A 17669-nucleotide genomic window follows, 5' to 3' on the forward strand; every position below is an offset into this window, starting at 1 on the left:
CGGAACCGCCAAACTACCCAAAATTGAGTTCTTTTGACGCAATTCCATAGTTCGGCCCAATAAGCCAAAATTTGAGTAAATCGATTAAACTCACGCTATGTAGGGTCTGGGACCATTTGGGCAGGAGCACCTATTTTGGGCACTTGCTGCTATAACTCAGTCAATTTTGAACCGATTGACTTGATTTTTGAAACACGATCAGGAAGGCGCAGTATCTAGCTATGTTCAAAAATTCAAGTCAATCGGTTTGAAATTGACTGAGTTATAGCAGCAAGTGCCCAAAATAGGTGCTCCTGCCCAAATGGTCCCAGACCCTAGATTGCCTTTACTCCCAGCTAAACATACTCAAGAGCTAGGTGCTGCGGATAGAAACGGTTTTATTTCTCAAGCTAGCCAACACACACCAACATACTCCCGGCACACAGCTTGTAAACACGCACGAGCGTTCAATTTTCTTGCAAACACCTCTATCAGCGCAGTTGTCAAACATGCCGTCGCGACGCTGTTCGGAAATGGTAAACATGATCAATCCACCATTATTCCAATTTTGTTGTCGTGTTCAAAGTTTATTATTTTCCATTCGCGATGGAAATTTGGATGGATAGTTGTTACAAAATTAGTTAAAATGGGCTCAAAACAATGTTTATTCTTCTCCTCGCTTTCCAACGGATTGATAGCGGCAAATGGAGATATCGTGACAACAGTTTTGATTATATCCGCAGCACCTAGATAACAATACTGCTCAATCAAGCACACAGGTACAGCAAGGTTTAACATAACCTCTATCTTCAATGTTTGGCAATGTTTGGCTCCCGCTGAGAGAGCATATTGAGTCAGTCCGCGACACTCAGCTCAAGAGTAGGTAAATTCAACCTAAGACCCCCCCTCATTCAACTCAATTTTTAGTAAACCGACATTTACCCAAAATTGGCTTATTGGGGTCAATCTACCCAATCTACCCAAATTGGCGAATTGGGCCCTTTGGGTAGATGCATCTCTCTCTCTCTTCTTGGCGTAACGTCCTCACTGGGACAAAGCCTGCTTCTCAGCTTAGTGTTCTATGAGCACTTCCACAGTTATTAACTGAGAGCTTCCTCTGCCAATGACCATTTTGCATGCGTATATCGTGTGGCAGGCACGAAGATACTCTATGCCCAAGGAAGTCAAGGAAATTTCCTTACGAAAAGATCCTGGACCGACCGGGAATCGAACCCGTCACCCTCAGCATGGTCATGCTGAATACCCGTGCGCTTACCGCCTCGGCTATATGGGCCCTTAGATGCATCTCTGTTTGTTTATGACAACATCGGTGAGCCAGAGAGGGAAAACAACCTAATTTTGGGTAACGAGTTTATTCGATATACTCAATTTTGAGTAAAATCAACCCAAATATTAGGTAGTTTGGATTTTCCGTGTAGGAATAAAAAAGTAAAAATCAACAACAATTTTGTGTAAATGACGAAACTTTTTAATAGGCCGATTTAAATGTGTAATTTGATCCGGTGGCTATTGACCAATCCAAATTCCTATGTGGTAGGGTAAAAGGGCATAATACGCCCCATCGGGGCAAAACGCCCCCCTTTATTTTGTAGCGATTCAAGCGCTTTTCACATGCGAGATCGATTGGGAATCTTAAATATTGATGACTAATTGCCATCAAGCTGATCCGTTAGTTGATTGGTATAGAAAAGCAATAAAAATATCAAAAAGTCTGAAATCGAGGCTTTTGGCGTTTTTCGGAAAACGTTTCAAAGCTTCCATAGCCGCCCCTCCAGAGGTAAAGTTCTCATGCAACACTTTACTGACTTCAGAAACAACGATTTGCAGTGGACAATAGATGGAATAAGGCGCCAATTTTAGATATATTGCCATTTCTGCTTAGGGGCCCATATAGCCGAGGCGGTAAACGCACGGGTATTCAGCATGACCATGCTGAGGGTGACGGGTTCGATTCCCGGTCGGTCCAGGATCTTTTCGTAAAGGAAATTTCCTTGACTTCCTTGGGCATAGAGTATCTTCGTGCCTGCCACACGATATACACATGCAAAATGGTCATTGGCAGAGGAAGCTCTCAGTTAAAAACTGTGGAAGTGCTCATTGAACACTAAGCTGAGAAGCAGGCTTTGTCCCAGTGAGGACGTTACGCCAAGAAGAGGAGAGGAGAGGAGGAGCCATTTCTGCTTAGGGGGGGCATATTATACCTGTTTACCCTAGTGGTTTGTATTCAGATTTCCCGTGTTAATCTATCTGTAAGAACTTTGTAAACATCTTTTGTTCTCACGTATATGGATAGGCTTGCATTAGGTTTCGTGATACATTTTTTGGACATCTCAATGTTTTTCAGGGGAGTAAGCTGGTTGTCAACTGGGAACAAATTGCGCCTACCCTCTATGAGCCATTTTACGAGACGTTTTCGATCAGCTGATCGTTCATTTCATGAATGAAAATTTGACAGGAGGTCGCGTCGAAGCCCGTGAGTGTGAATATCAATATCAACAATGTTGTTGTTTCGTAAAATAGACTATTCAATTTTAGTACCATTAGAAGGACGTAACGGCCAATCAAGAAAATATCTATTTTCGTTCACAAAATTGATTTAACACCGTTTTATCATGCTAAAAGCAAGCCAGCATGTGATTCAAGCATAATCCCACACATTTTATTTAGATTATATTGAAAAATTTTATTCCGAAAAAAATCAGTGTTTTGTTTTCACCATTTTGAAATATTTGCCTCTACTCTCGCTTGTTTTTGTTTTCGTTTTGCTTGGAGCAGGGGATCCGCATGCGGCAAGGTAGGCCTAAGCGGCGTCGGTGGTGTAGTGGTAAGCGTGGTTGCCTCTCACCCCAGTCGGTCTAGGTTCAATCCTAGTCGACGCCGTCGGTATTTCTGAGACAAAAATATCTGATCACGCCTTCCCTCGGATAGGAAGTAAAGCCGTAGGTCCCGGCCCATGTGTTGATGGGTTCGATATGTAGGGTGTCAGGTGTGTGTGGATGTCTCCCTGACCGTCCGTGTTTAGGCTTAGTACCAGAAATAGGCGGACGTTAAACTAGAGCTGATGCCGAACGGTGTCGGCTCGCCAGAAATAAGAAGAAGAAGAAGAAGGTAGGCCTACTGCTCATCTTTTGCGAGTGTGTTAGTGTGACTGGCAACGCGACCAGAAGTCTAGTCGAATCCTGCTTGGAAATCGGTTTGTTTTGTCGATGGGGGTGGCCCGCGAAATCGCATTGTGTTGTTTGGGAAGGCCCGCTCGATGCATGTTAGGTAGGCGTAGTTTGTTCGAGTTTGACGTGCCTGCACCCTCCCTGGTTTGGAGTCCGGAAATCGGTTGAAAATTGAAAACTCCTAGAGCGGTTCTGGTGCTTTAATATGAGGATAATGTTATGATGTTATGATGATGTTTTTGTGTTCATCATGAAACAAGCGTTTGCAAACACGCTCTCTTGGTTGAAGCGTTCGTGGTTGGGTAATAATCGTGTAAATCGCTGAAATTCTTGGCAAATGTGTTTTAACGTGTATTGGGCAGCCAGCTGTCAGCAAAATAGAGTTAATAAACTATAGAGGACGAATGTCGCTGGTGTTCCCTTTGTTCTCGCTCGGGAACATATCGGGTATCTATCTGTCAAACTGAATACTTATTCGCTTTTACACTTATATCCCTGCCTATCTCCGCCAGCAAGAGATGTTGCGGCGGCGACGCCAGCGACATTCTTCCTCTATAGTTTATTAGCTCTATTGTCAGCATCCACTATTCAAGGGGTTTCCAACTAAATTGATTGAAAATCACTCAAAGGAGGTTTTCGCTCTTCCAATTTTTTAGTTAAAAAATAAATAAATAACTAAATTGATTACCTGTCACCTCGCCTGTCACTACTGCAAAAAATACTTTGATTACTCATTGATTACTGTGATTACTATGGTTACTTATTGATTACCAAGATTACTATTGATTACTCAAGACTACTACAGATTACTCAGATTACCTCTGATTACCATGATTACATTGATTATTTATGATTACTAATGATTCCTTATTGACTCGCTTATTGATTACCATTGATTACTCAAGATTACTACTGATCACTCAAATTACTTCTGATTATCATATGATTACAACTAATAACTCATGATTACTTTGTTTGGTTATACGATACCGTTGATAACCTATATGATTACATTTGATTGCCATTGATTACATCTGATTGCCATTGATTACCTAGAACTATTAATGATTACTTCTGATTACCATGATTACTTGTGATTACCTTGATTACTTATTGATTACCAAGATTACTATTGATTACTCAAGATTACTACTGGTTACTCATATTATTATTGATTATTTCTGATAACCATGATTACTTGTGATTACCTTGATTACTTATGATTACATATTGATTACCAATATTACTATTGATTACTCAAGATTACTAATGATTACTCAGATTGTCATTGTCACTATTGTCACATTGATGTATCGTTGCGTTGGGGCATCGCACAATTGTTGCAATGATGCATCGCTGCATTGTTGTATCGTTGCATCGGTATATTGTTGTTCATTGCATTGGTGCATCGTTGCATTTGTGCATCATTGCATTGGTGCATCGCTGCATTCCTGCATCGTTTCAGTGATGCTTAAGTACATTGTTGCATTGGTTGAATCATTGTATTAGTTTCAAAAGAGTCGTAGAGCAATGCCGTAGGCTAATTTGCAATGCATTGCTGTATAAATCCTGAAGAATGTTCTAGAAGTATCTTTCGTTCCATGTATAAGAACCCTACAACTGTCGTTTATGAAGCAAGATTGATTACATAGTATACCTTCTGGCGCTTCTCAACAAAATGCTCAATGCTGAGTGAAATGTAAAGCGTGGGTCCCGAGATGAACTAGCATAGGGCTAAAAATCTCGTTAATACAGATAGAAAAAAAAATTAAACACAACTTTTATCTCTAAAGAAAGATAATTGTCAAAAGGATCAAAAAAAAAAAAAAATACATTATTTGGAAAGTGGCTAGCCACGTTGGGTCTGCTAGTCATTGGTATATTTTCCCACTACAAGTCAACAAAAATAGAAAAATTTAAGTGAAATGTGATGTGATGTTTACATCACATTTACATGTACAATATAGGGAAATCAAAATTATCTGACTGATAAAATTAATAAAAAATAGCAAGAAAGAGAAAATAGGTGTACAGTCAGGTTTTTTTACGCGGTTTTCATTCAAGCGGCCGTAAAATCATCGTTTTATTTTTGCATGATTCGTCGAGAAATGGTGAGACTTTTTTTACGCGGTTTTTTTTTTGGATTTTGAACTGAGCTTATTTTTTTACGCGGTACGTATCCCCGGCGTAAAGAAACCTGACTGTAGTCATTTTTCAATTACCGGATTGAAAAAAGTAATTCCCAGTTTCTTCAGCGTTGGTATTGCCACATCTGCTCGCCAAGTTGTTGGATTACAGGAGCCTCCCAGAAAAACCTCTGGACCTGATGTGGTTTCATTGTTTGGTGTAGGTTGTTCATCGAGCTCTGAATTAGTTACTTTGCTAGTTTGGGATGAATCTGTAACACTATTCCCAGATGGCTGAATAATGTCATGACTATTATATATGGATGTGTGCCTAGAAAACAAATTCATTTAAATTATATGAATGTACAGGATTGTGGATAAAAAGTAAACATTTTCTGATTTCCATTCAAAAATAGCCATTTTTGGATGTCAGGATTGTGGTGTCTGGTGTCTGTGAACTAAAAATTACCTGTATTTTTAATTTCCATTGACTACACGAACTTTTATAGGCAAAATGTAGATTGTAAAGTGTCTGTTGGTGCCAAACTAAAAAAAATAAACAATTTTGATTTCCATGTGGCTTGTTTTAAAACTTCGCAGCCCGATAATAAAGAGCCATCAGATTATTTCAAAATTATTTTTGTTTTTGAATTATGAGGATCAAAATTGTTTACTGTTTTATATCCAACTTGGCACCAACAGATACTCAACATTTTGCCTGTGAAATATCTTGAACTCTATGGAAATACAAAATACGTTTTTTTTTTATTATAGAGGTTTTAAACCTAGGTTCATTCGCCAAAATACGGATAATTTTTAGTTCTGTGTCAAATTTTTAGCTCGATCGGTTCATAGTCTCTAGAGATATACAGTGTCGGACAAAACAATAAGACCACCGGTCCTATTTCATACAAAATGGCCAAGTTTGACAATATGGTACTCGGTTGCTAGTAAACCGATTTGGCTGAAATTTTGACAACCGACTTGGAATTACTGGAATTTTGAGTTGTATCAAATTGATTGAGTTATGTTCACTACTTCCAAAGTTACAGATATACGGCGCGACAAAATTCTAACACCAGATTTTCATGATGATTATTTGTGATCAAAACAAAAAAAAATGTCCCCAAATTTAAATGGCATCCTTAATTTTCGTACTTGTTTATCAATCATCAAGTATCAGATACTCTCATATATCCTTAGATCATGGCAATCTGAAAATGGTCCTATTATTTTGTCGTTTCGTATATCTGTAACTTTTGATGTAGTGAACAGAACTGAATCAATTAAATACAAATCGAAATTCACGTTACTCCATGGCGACTGCCAAAATTTCAGCCAAATCGATTCACTAGAAACCGAGCATCACATCGTCAAACTTTTCAATTTGTATAAAAAATGACTGGTGGTCTTATTGTTTTGTCCGATACTGTACCTCCGGAAATGACTATTTCGTATGAAAACCATAAAATGTTTACTTTTAACTTTCCAATACTGATAAAAAGCAAGTGGTACCTTATTTTACGTATATCTGTTAACAACACTGAGAATTCTCCGAATGTCAATCCGTTATTTTGTTTGGATGCTTTGTTACAATTACTGCAACCTCGCACGATTAGCCTTGCAGTTCTTAACATGTCATGTACTAAAAAGATTTAAAATTGTTTGAACAAACGCATATTAACTCTAAAACATAAAAATAATTGCTATTCTCACAATCATGCGATGTCTCATAACTATAGTTATGAGTTATAGTTATGCAATATATTGCATGACGTCGTTTGTCTTGCATGTGATGGTATTTAGTATACATTCAAATTTATTTTTTTAACCAGTTACCTCCGAACACTTGTAACATTCATATTGCATTCTGGTCAATTAGTAATTTACAATAAAGTACAAACCTTGTTCAGATGTCGGAAATAATTTAAAATCACGAAAAAGGGGCTGAATATTAGACTCTGGTACAACACAATTTTCAGATCGTTCATTCCATGCTCTGTATGCTTCCCTAAAAATAAAAAAAAAAATACACAGTTAATAAAGGTCCCATTAGACATGACAAATATTTGGTCAAACCCGCCCAACAAATGAACAACAAAACGTAAATCATAGCAACCTTGGATGAATGTCGGGCTTCCATGGCAAATATTTGGCATGATGACAAACAGTCTCTATGGCACCTTTAAGCTGGTGAATTTTCATGACAAGTAGCACAATGGATACCCCTGCATGTTTTATGCTATAGGGCACTGCATGAAATTCTCTCCTTCTCTTTTACTCTAACAGAAATTTTGTTAACAACAAGGCCAAGAAACGTCAAAATCCCATACATAATCAAAACAATGCAGTGCCCTATACCTTTGATTACATCGACTAGAGACTGTATATATAGAGACATGCAAAGACGACTTTTTTATTGTTGTTCTTCTTCTTCGCCAGACTTTGTTTTCATAATTTTGCTGGCGTGCTCGATAGGTACAGTTCGATAGGTAAATTTGGTTTCACTCTTTGCGGGACTGTGTTATAAACAGACTGTAACATCGACCAGTTAAGTAATTTGCCTACGGAGATCAACACCACAGATATAATATTATGCCTCTCAAGAAAAATCAGAATATGGCGATTATCTGCCTCTGGCTTCTGATATTAGCGCGACAGTCACTAATCATAACAGCGTCACCAGATTTAGAAGTATATAATTCCACTATATGGGGTTTGACAGCAAGAACACTCATTCCACTGAGCTACTCTTGCCGTTCGTCACAAATACATTCAAAAACATCTGTCACTTCGCGAAACCCACGTGCTTTTGTTTTTGGCGGAAACACTTTTTCTTTTGTTTTGCCTTGCGACTGTCATGCGGCGGTATGCATTGCGAGCGTACGACCGCCGCAGGACTCTAATAAAAGATAAGCGCGACAATACCCCGCATAGAAATAAAAAACGCTTGACATAAAGTCCAAACAGTAAATTTGCCCTAGCTGAAAAGGTTAGTTTTTCTCAAAAACTTATTTTATTGTTGAACAGTGTAAAACCAGGAGCTGTTGCCTATAAACAACAGTTTGGTCAAACCATGTCTGACAGTAGCACTATATAGTACTCTCCACGCATTGTTCAACAATATGGCGATGTAAACTTCTTTAATATTGTGGCAATATGAGGTTACCCCATATCAAAATGTTGGCCTTCATATTTGCACAACACACCAACACCAGTGCAATTTACTATAATTCACTTCTATTCGATACTTTGGCAAACAGTTAAACGCTATTGTGTTTGTGATGTCGCTCACCTGATGAAAAAATAAACGCTTCTCAAGACACAACCTGCAAAATCAACAACATCGTTTGGTCAGTAACGTTCCCAGGGAGGCTTTTTTCACTGCGGTCGCAGTGAAACCCGGGGATAAACAGCAGTCGAGCCCTGGGCAGGCATAAACGAAATCATCGAGCTAGTTTTGAGGGTAAGTTTTTCTTGTCTGCATTACGGATTTTTAACAATGTGCCCTTTATCTATTTCACTCCCATGGATTTTTGTTTTGCAGGCCGGATGTACCGCATACGTTGGCCAAACAGCTGCTGGATATGGCCGAATCAGATTCAGCGCATGGTAATTACCAGATGGTGCATTATTTGATTGGCTGTTGGATTAGTACTATCGCACCGTAGGCGGGACATGAGCATCGAATGGAAACGATTCGGAGGCAAAAAGGATCAAGCGAATGATACAATGAACGCCGGGAATCAAGGAGGGATCGATCAACCCAGCTCCAGAGTTCGGAAGCTTTTCATCCACACAGCTCGGATAGATGATATACGAGGTGGCAGCGGTGACAAAAAAACGTCGGAATAGAAACGGGTCCTTCAGCAAGATTGGCGCAGTATGGATTTATAAATTAGACAAATTTCCGTAGCCGTCTCTTAAAACAAATATTGTATTTAAGGTCTCATTAGATGTGACAAATATTTGGCCAAACAAGCCCAACAAATGACCTACACAACGTAAATCATGGCAACCTCGGATGAATGTCGGACTACCATGGCAAATATTTGTCATTATGACAAACAGTCTTATGGCCCCTTTACTTATGCCGTTTTACTTTTTCAACCTGGGTTAGAACTGGATTGGCGGAATATGTGTGAACAAACAACGTCAAACAAACTTCAGTACAAGCGAAACCGAAGTCGGGTTGGGGTTGAAAATGTGATCTCATCCAGTTCCAACCCAGGTTGGAACTGGATAATAAAGAAAAACGGCATTAGATTTTTAATTATTTGGTAATCAAGAGTTAATAAAAATATGAAGTTTCCTAATTGTTTTATTATTATTCTGTACCAATAGTGCAGAAGCTGACATTACAACTGTATCAGAACAATATACTATAGGACCATGGAACCATAAAATATTGTAAAGCAATAGTCACACATACGTTTCTTATTTTCTATCCTGCTTTAATGTTCAAATGTACTAGAACAGATTGCTTGACAGTAAACAGAGCAAAAAATGGATAGTAAAATGACCTTATGTCAAACTGTAATCGAAAAATCTTGTTCGAGAAAATGGGCTTTTTTTATTGTAACATAACTTAACCGTCTATTCCCCATATTGTAAAAATCCCAATAACTACCTGTCACACTGTTGAAACCGTTTATAATACTATTGGTTTATTGTTACTTTGAGTGTTATGTGACACTGTTGAGATACAGTAGTAAACAGTTGTGAACAGTGTAGTAAACAGTCCGAGAATGGTTCATGGTTATGCGGGACTCCATTTTACTGCCCATGATCGCATAGTTGACGCAACCACCATTGCCAATATCAGCATACACAAGCTAATATCTCACGCATGTGCATATTACTGAACAGTTTTTTTTAGTAGACTACACAATTTATTAGTTAGCTAATTGACAACGTTGTAGAAAACCTTAAATTTTCGTATTATTCACTGCTAAAATTGCAAAAGTGTGTTGAAAATTACAGTGGCGCTTACTTTAACTATGCGAATATGAGCAGTTTAGACGAGTTTATACAGCAAATTCTGATCAAAAATAGATTATTTCAGTCATGGCTAAATCTGAGTATATTAAGGTAATGCGATGCAATTTTTTATGCTGAAGACACCCATGCACTCGTAATACCTTATTAGCTGCTTCTTCAAATTTTTAACAATTCCACCAGATGAAAAATAGATTTTAATGTTGAAGATATTTGGGTTATTTTGAAAGCGTTTAAATGGTATAATTGAAAAATAGAACAATGACTTCTTTCTTTACACTTATGCGTTAAAAGTTTAACATAAAAGTCATTGGTTTCAAACAGGGGTGTCCATTTCGCCCCGGGTGTCCATTATGCCCCGATCTCCTCTGTTGCCGCAAGAGTCAGAGTCACCCTACACGGAGAGATGAAACTACCCAAAAGTGAGTTCTTTCCACTCAACTTCGGGGTTGCGTGCGTCAAGCCAATTTTGAGTTTATGGAATCGATGTTTTTGTTGGGTTGTTCCCGCTTGCTTCCATGTGAAAAAAATAGCTAATTTTAAGTTTTATTCACTCAACTGAAATTTTGACTAGGTTGTATTCACTCAAATTTGAGTACTGTGCTAGAAACTCAGTGTTGGCTTGACGCACGGAACTGCAAAAGTTGGGCTGTTTCTCTCTTCACTCTCTGACAACAATAGAAAGAGCGCATAAAAAGGGAGATGAAAAAGAACTCAAATATGAGTTTAACGACGCGTAGTGCGTCATCAGCATCATTGAAATCTCGCTCGAAATTTCAAAGTGATAAAACTCAGTTACCAAAGCGCAAATTCGGATGAAAATGTATCATCCCATATGCTCACTCGTGGTGAGTGTGATGATACTTTTTCTACTGCGTGACTGCAAAATTTCCCGTTTTTTATCACTTCAAAAACGCGAGGCAAACAATCATTGAAAATTAAAAAGTCAATGATTCCTATGTAAATTCTGTGATGCACCAAGTCACCTTAAAAGTACCTAATTTTGAGTTTTTCAGTTTCTCCGTGTACTATGCACTGTGACTGGTAGCGTCATTTTAGCGAACAACCCCGAATGGGTTGGTTTTAGAAGCTACGGTACGAACGCTCGACACCCACACAGAAGCAACATTCGCATGTACCGACACCACACCAATAACGTTCCCAGCCTACGATGATTCGTGATAAGCTGATCGAAAAGCATCGAAAGGGATGAAATGACAGGCTTGGCTGGAACGCAACAGCTCAACAGCGAAAAGGAGCAGCCACCAATGCTGATCAGCATCGAGTCTGTTCGTGTGCTATTCGTACGGGAGGTTGGTTTGATAAAGCGAGGTAGGGTGAAACTCTTCAAAGAAATAAAAAATGAAGAAGACAGAGAATGTTTTTTGAGTGAAATACGCATATTTGACCAATGGTGTAGTAAAAGCCTGCTGCAGTTAAACGTGAAAAAATGTAATTCAATTACGTACAGCAGAAAACATAGTACACCACCATTAATTGTATCTTTAGGAAACCAAGAAGTTGAAAAGTGCAATAGAATTAGAGATTTAGGTGTAATCTTAGATTCCAAATTAACTTTCACCGATCATTATAACGCTATCACTCATAAAGCAACTAATATGTTAAGCTTCATTAAGCGTTTTAGCTACAACTTTCAGGACCCATACACGATTAAAACATTGTACGTCGCTTATGTAAGATCAGTTCTAGAATACTGTAGCATAGTATGGTCTCCCTACATGGTAACACATGTGGATCGAATCGAATCAATACAAAAGCAGTTCCTCCTATATGCCTTACGCAAGTTAGGTTGGTCAACATTTCCACTGCCTTCATATGAGGCTAGATGCATGCTTATAGATATTCAAACGTTGAAAGAGCGTCGCGAATTAGCCATGGTTTCATTCATAAATGATTTAATATCTCAACGCATCGACTCCGCCAACTTACTATCATGTATAAATTTCTATGCTCCTGCTAGACTATTGAGAGGTCGTAATATATTTGCTCTAAACAAACATAGAACAGATTATGCAAAATTTGGTCCTTTGAACCGAATGATGAACCTTTATAATCACCACTGTGCATCTATTAGTTTAACGATGTCTAGAACAAATTTAAGAGAATATTTTAAGTCTTTGAGACATAATAGATTATTATTATTTTATCTGTATTAACGAGATTTTTAGCCCTAGGCTAGACATAATAGAGTATAGTTCTTAAGGGATATAATTAAGTGAAATTGTAGTCTACGGTATGTTTGACGAAATAAATAAATAAAACGTATTCGCTGTCAAAAGCGAATCGCATCATTTCGCGTATGTTTCCACCAAATAGCGAGCTTGGTTATCGCGATAGACCAAAATTATTAATAACTAAATTTGTTATCATCTGATTATCATCAATTGGAAAAGAAAAGGTGAAAAAAGTGCACTTTGCCTATGGCACTTTTTTGCGGAGTCGGGTTCTCATTCACCTATATACACATGCAGGGCTTGCTGTAAGTGAAAGTGACCTCGAAATGGTCGAAAGTAACCAGGCTTTCTGAAACGTCACTTGATCCTAACAGAGCTATCACCTTTAAACTCCCGGACTAAAGATGATTTCAGTTTTAGTGTGAAATTTAGTAAAAATCGCACAGACAACTGAAGACAACTTTCTTCCATAATACCACTGCCGGACAGTGGGAGTTGTATTGTATACACTCACACACATAGTGTTAATCTCTAGAGAGAATGTTAATTGTCCTAAACAAATAAATAGTTAGTGCGCAGTACAATGATTGGATTTATTCAGGTACTAGCTGTCCCGGCAAACGTCGTACTACCTACCTACTGTGTTTTTTTTTTTTTTTGACATTTAGCTCCGGGCATCCCCCGCAAAGTCATCTAAATGGGAGCCTCCCGTTCCAAAGACCGGAGAGGTCTCAGACCAAGCTATCAGATAACCTTCTTCGATCCCACCAGCACCCACATACAAAATTTCACACCAATCGGTTCAGTAGTTTCTGAATTCATAAGGGTCAGACAGGGAGAACTTCCACTGCCGGGGTTGTCTCCGTCGGAGTAGGCTAGGTCAACCGCCGGGGACTAGACCGAGTAGTTCCGCGTAAAAAGCACCGGAGCTTGGCCGTTGGGGCGCCTGTGAACCGGAAGCCGACCTCAACCGGAATTGCAGAACCGACCTCGGCACCTACTCGGGAAGTTCGGTTTCGGAAGATCTTCCACTGTCGGGGAACTCTTCGTCGGAGTAGGATAGATTCACCGCCGGGGACTACCCGAGTAGTACGCGAGAGTGCTAAAGGCTACATGGTCGCTTCCAGAAGACCTGTTTTATCAGAAATGTGTATAGCGGAGTAGAGAACTGCATGAGGAGTGTTAGTAACCGTAATCAATCGCTAAATGGCGAACAAATTAGTACTAACACATTACTAACTGGAGCTAAATGGCTCGGCATGTGGCATGGTAAATGTGGCTAACACAGTAGAAGGTCGCTAAATGGCGACTGTTTAATCAAAATAGAATAACAAATTACACAGACGCCAAACGGCTCAATACGAAGACTAGAATAACGAATTGGTGATGATGCACAAGGCACATAACGCCTCCCCTCCGAAGAAATACTGCATGGTGGTACCGAAGGGGAATTTAAGGTGGAGGTGAACTAGGTGAGTGTTTTTAGTGGGTAGGCGCACATTCGAATCCCACACAGCGTCTTTAGAAGATTTTTGGACTCCTAGAATAAAAAAAAAACAGACAGACAGACAGACAGACAGACAGACAGACAGACAGACAGACAGACAGACAGACAGACAGACAGACAGACAGACAGACAGACAGACAGACAGACAGACAGACAGACAGACAGACAGACAGACAGACAGACAGACAGACAGACAGACAGACAGACAGACAGACAGACAGACAGACAGACAGACAGACAGACAGACAGACAGACAGACAGACAGACAGACAGACAGACAGACAGACAGACAGACAGACAGACAGACAGACAGACAGACAGACAGACAGACAGACAGACAGACAGACAGACAGACAGACAGACAGACAGACAGACAGACAGACAGACAGACAGACAGACAGACAGACAGACAGACAGACAGACAGACAGACAGACAGACAGACAGACAGACAGACAGACAGACAGACAGACAGACAGACAGACAGACAGACAGACAGACAGACAGACAGACAGACAGACAGACAGACAGACAGACAGACAGACAGACAGACAGACAGACAGACAGACAGACAGACAGACAGACAGACAGACAGACAGACAGACAGACAGACAGACAGACAGACAGACAGACAGACAGACAGACAGACAGACAGACAGACAGACAGACAGACAGACAGACAGACAGACAGACAGACAGACAGACAGACAGACAGACAGACAGACAGACAGACAGACAGACAGACAGACAGACAGACAGACAGACAGACAGACAGACAGACAGACAGACAGACAGACAGACAGACAGACAGACAGACAGACAGACAGACAGACAGACAGACAGACAGACAGACAGACAGACAGACAGACAGACAGACAGACAGACAGACAGACAGACAGACAGACAGACAGACAGACAGACAGACAGACAGACAGACAGACAGACAGACAGACAGACAGACAGACAGACAGACAGACAGACAGACAGACAGACAGACAGACAGACAGACAGACAGACAGACAGACAGACAGACAGACAGACAGACAGACAGACAGACAGACAGACAGACAGACAGACAGACAGACAGACAGACAGACAGACAGACAGACAGACAGACAGACAGACAGACAGACAGACAGACAGACAGACAGACAGACAGACAGACAGACAGACAGACAGACAGACAGACAGACAGACAGACAGACAGACAGACAGACAGACAGACAGACAGACAGACAGACAGACAGACAGACAGACAGACAGACAGACAGACAGACAGACAGACAGACAGACAGACAGACAGACAGACAGACAGACAGACAGACAGACAGACAGACAGACAGACAGACAGACAGACAGACAGACAGACAGACAGACAGACAGACAGACAGACAGACAGACAGACAGACAGACAGACAGACAGACAGACAGACAGACAGACAGACAGACAGACAGACAGACAGACAGACAGACAGACAGACAGACAGACAGACAGACAGACAGACAGACAGACAGACAGACAGACAGACAGACAGACAGACAGACAGACAGACAGACAGACAGACAGACAGACAGACAGACAGACAGACAGACAGACAGACAGACAGACAGACAGACAGACAGACAGACAGACAGACAGACAGACAGACAGACAGACAGACAGACAGACAGACAGACAGACAGACAGACAGACAGACAGACAGACAGACAGACAGACAGACAGACAGACAGACAGACAGACAGACAGACAGACAGACAGACAGACAGACAGACAGACAGACAGACAGACAGACAGACAGACAGACAGACAGACAGACAGACAGACAGACAGACAGACAGACAGACAGACAGACAGACAGACAGACAGACAGACAGACAGACAGACAGACAGACAGACAGACAGACAGACAGACAGACAGACAGACAGACAGACAGACAGACAGACAGACAGACAGACAGACAGACAGACAGACAGACAGACAGACAGACAGACAGACAGACAGACAGACAGACAGACAGACAGACAGACAGACAGACAGACAGACAGACAGACAGACAGACAGACAGACAGACAGACAGACAGACAGACAGACAGACAGACAGACAGACAGACAGACAGACAGACAGACAGACAGACAGACAGACAGACAGACAGACAGACAGACAGACAGACAGACAGACAGACAGACAGACAGACAGACAGACAGACAGACAGACAGACAGACAGACAGACAGACAGACAGACAGACAGACAGACAGACAGACAGACAGACAGACAGACAGACAGACAGACAGACAGACAGACAGACAGACAGACAGACAGACAGACAGACAGACAGACAGACAGACAGACAGACAGACAGACAGACAGACAGACAGACAGACAGACAGACAGACAGACAGACAGACAGACAGACAGACAGACAGACAGACAGACAGACAGACAGACAGACAGACAGACAGACAGACAGACAGACAGACAGACAGACAGACAGACAGACAGACAGACAGACAGACAGACAGACAGACAGACAGACAGACAGACAGACAGACAGACAGACAGACAGACAGACAGACAGACAGACAGACAGACAGACAGACAGACAGACAGACAGACAGACAGACAGACAGACAGACAGACAGACAGACAGACAGACAGACAGACAGACAGACAGACAGACAGACAGACAGACAGACAGACAGACAGACAGACAGACAGACAGACAGACAGACAGACAGACAGACAGACAGACAGACAGACAGACAGACAGACAGACAGACAGACAGACAGACAGACAGACAGACAGACAGACAGACAGACAGACAGACAGACAGACAGACAGACAGACAGACAGACAGACAGACAGACAGACAGACAGACAGACAGACAGACAGACAGACAGACAGACAGACAGACAGACAGACAGACAGACAGACAGACAGACAGACAGACAGACAGACAGACAGACAGACAGACAGACAGACAGACAGTAAGTTCAGTAGGTTTGTACAAAATAAAACGTAAAAAAAAAAACAAAAATGTCCATTTATATCGCTAAAATTGTATTGTTTTAGCCGTAGTATGTCTATTTGGTACAATACTTGGGATAAAAACTAAAAATTTAACGTTATGGACTCTCTTTAGCTACCGAAGGATGAAAAACTTTTCTAACATTTTTCTTGCGTGTCAGGTGCAAACGGATTTCAGAAAACAGTATGTACTGCTAGGGGCTGTTCATAAACCACGTAGACCAAAATTTGGCCATTTCAGACCGCCCCCCTCCCCCCTCGTAGACTTATGTCCATACAAAAAAATTGAAATTTGTATGGAGCGTAGACTTTGGCCAGACCATCCCCCCTACCCCCCAAAAAGTCTACGTGGTTAATGAACGGCCTCCTAGGCTTATAGAAACTAATAGAAATTATCGTTATTCCAAACCGTATGCTTTATTTAATCAGTATTATGTGGCCCTTCAAAACATCCATTTATTCTGAAAATACGATTCACAGATGTGAAATAAAATTATATTTTCTAAATTTGTATTTTGTATGAGAACTTATTGGACACGGTGTGTGTATAGATTGATTTTCCCTGTAAATTCCTGTCACATCAGTGGAAACGAAATAAAATGTATTCGTGGGAAACTAGACATTCAAATTGTTACCCAAGTAACCACT

At 40.7% G+C, this 17669-nt stretch overlaps 1 protein-coding gene and 1 long non-coding RNA gene across 5 annotated transcripts in view; one reads left to right on the top strand and one right to left on the bottom strand.

Moving 5' to 3' along the window:
- The window catches only part of LOC109403689 (uncharacterized), a 93551-nt gene that overhangs the window by 63687 nt on the left and 12195 nt on the right, over positions 1-17669 (bottom strand). For all 4 annotated transcript variants that reach the window (XM_019676521.3, XM_019676520.3, XM_019676519.3 and 1 more), the window contains 3 exons: positions 7198-7304; positions 6809-6938; positions 5390-5624 (listed from right to left, as the gene is read on the bottom strand). In XM_019676521.3, the coding sequence (XP_019532066.2) occupies positions 5390-5624; positions 6809-6938; positions 7198-7304 (472 nt within the window). The remainder of the gene's footprint in view (positions 1-5389; positions 5625-6808; positions 6939-7197; positions 7305-17669) is intronic.
- Positions 7314-9120, top strand: LOC134288055 (uncharacterized). The gene is made up of 2 exons (XR_009997729.1): positions 7314-8759; positions 8841-9120. It is a non-coding gene; the product is annotated as an uncharacterized LOC134288055 (long non-coding RNA).

This window comes from Aedes albopictus, chromosome 2 (genome assembly GCF_035046485.1).
Source record: "Aedes albopictus strain Foshan chromosome 2, AalbF5, whole genome shotgun sequence".
In the NCBI taxonomy this organism is placed as follows: Eukaryota; Metazoa; Arthropoda; class Insecta; order Diptera; family Culicidae; genus Aedes; species Aedes albopictus.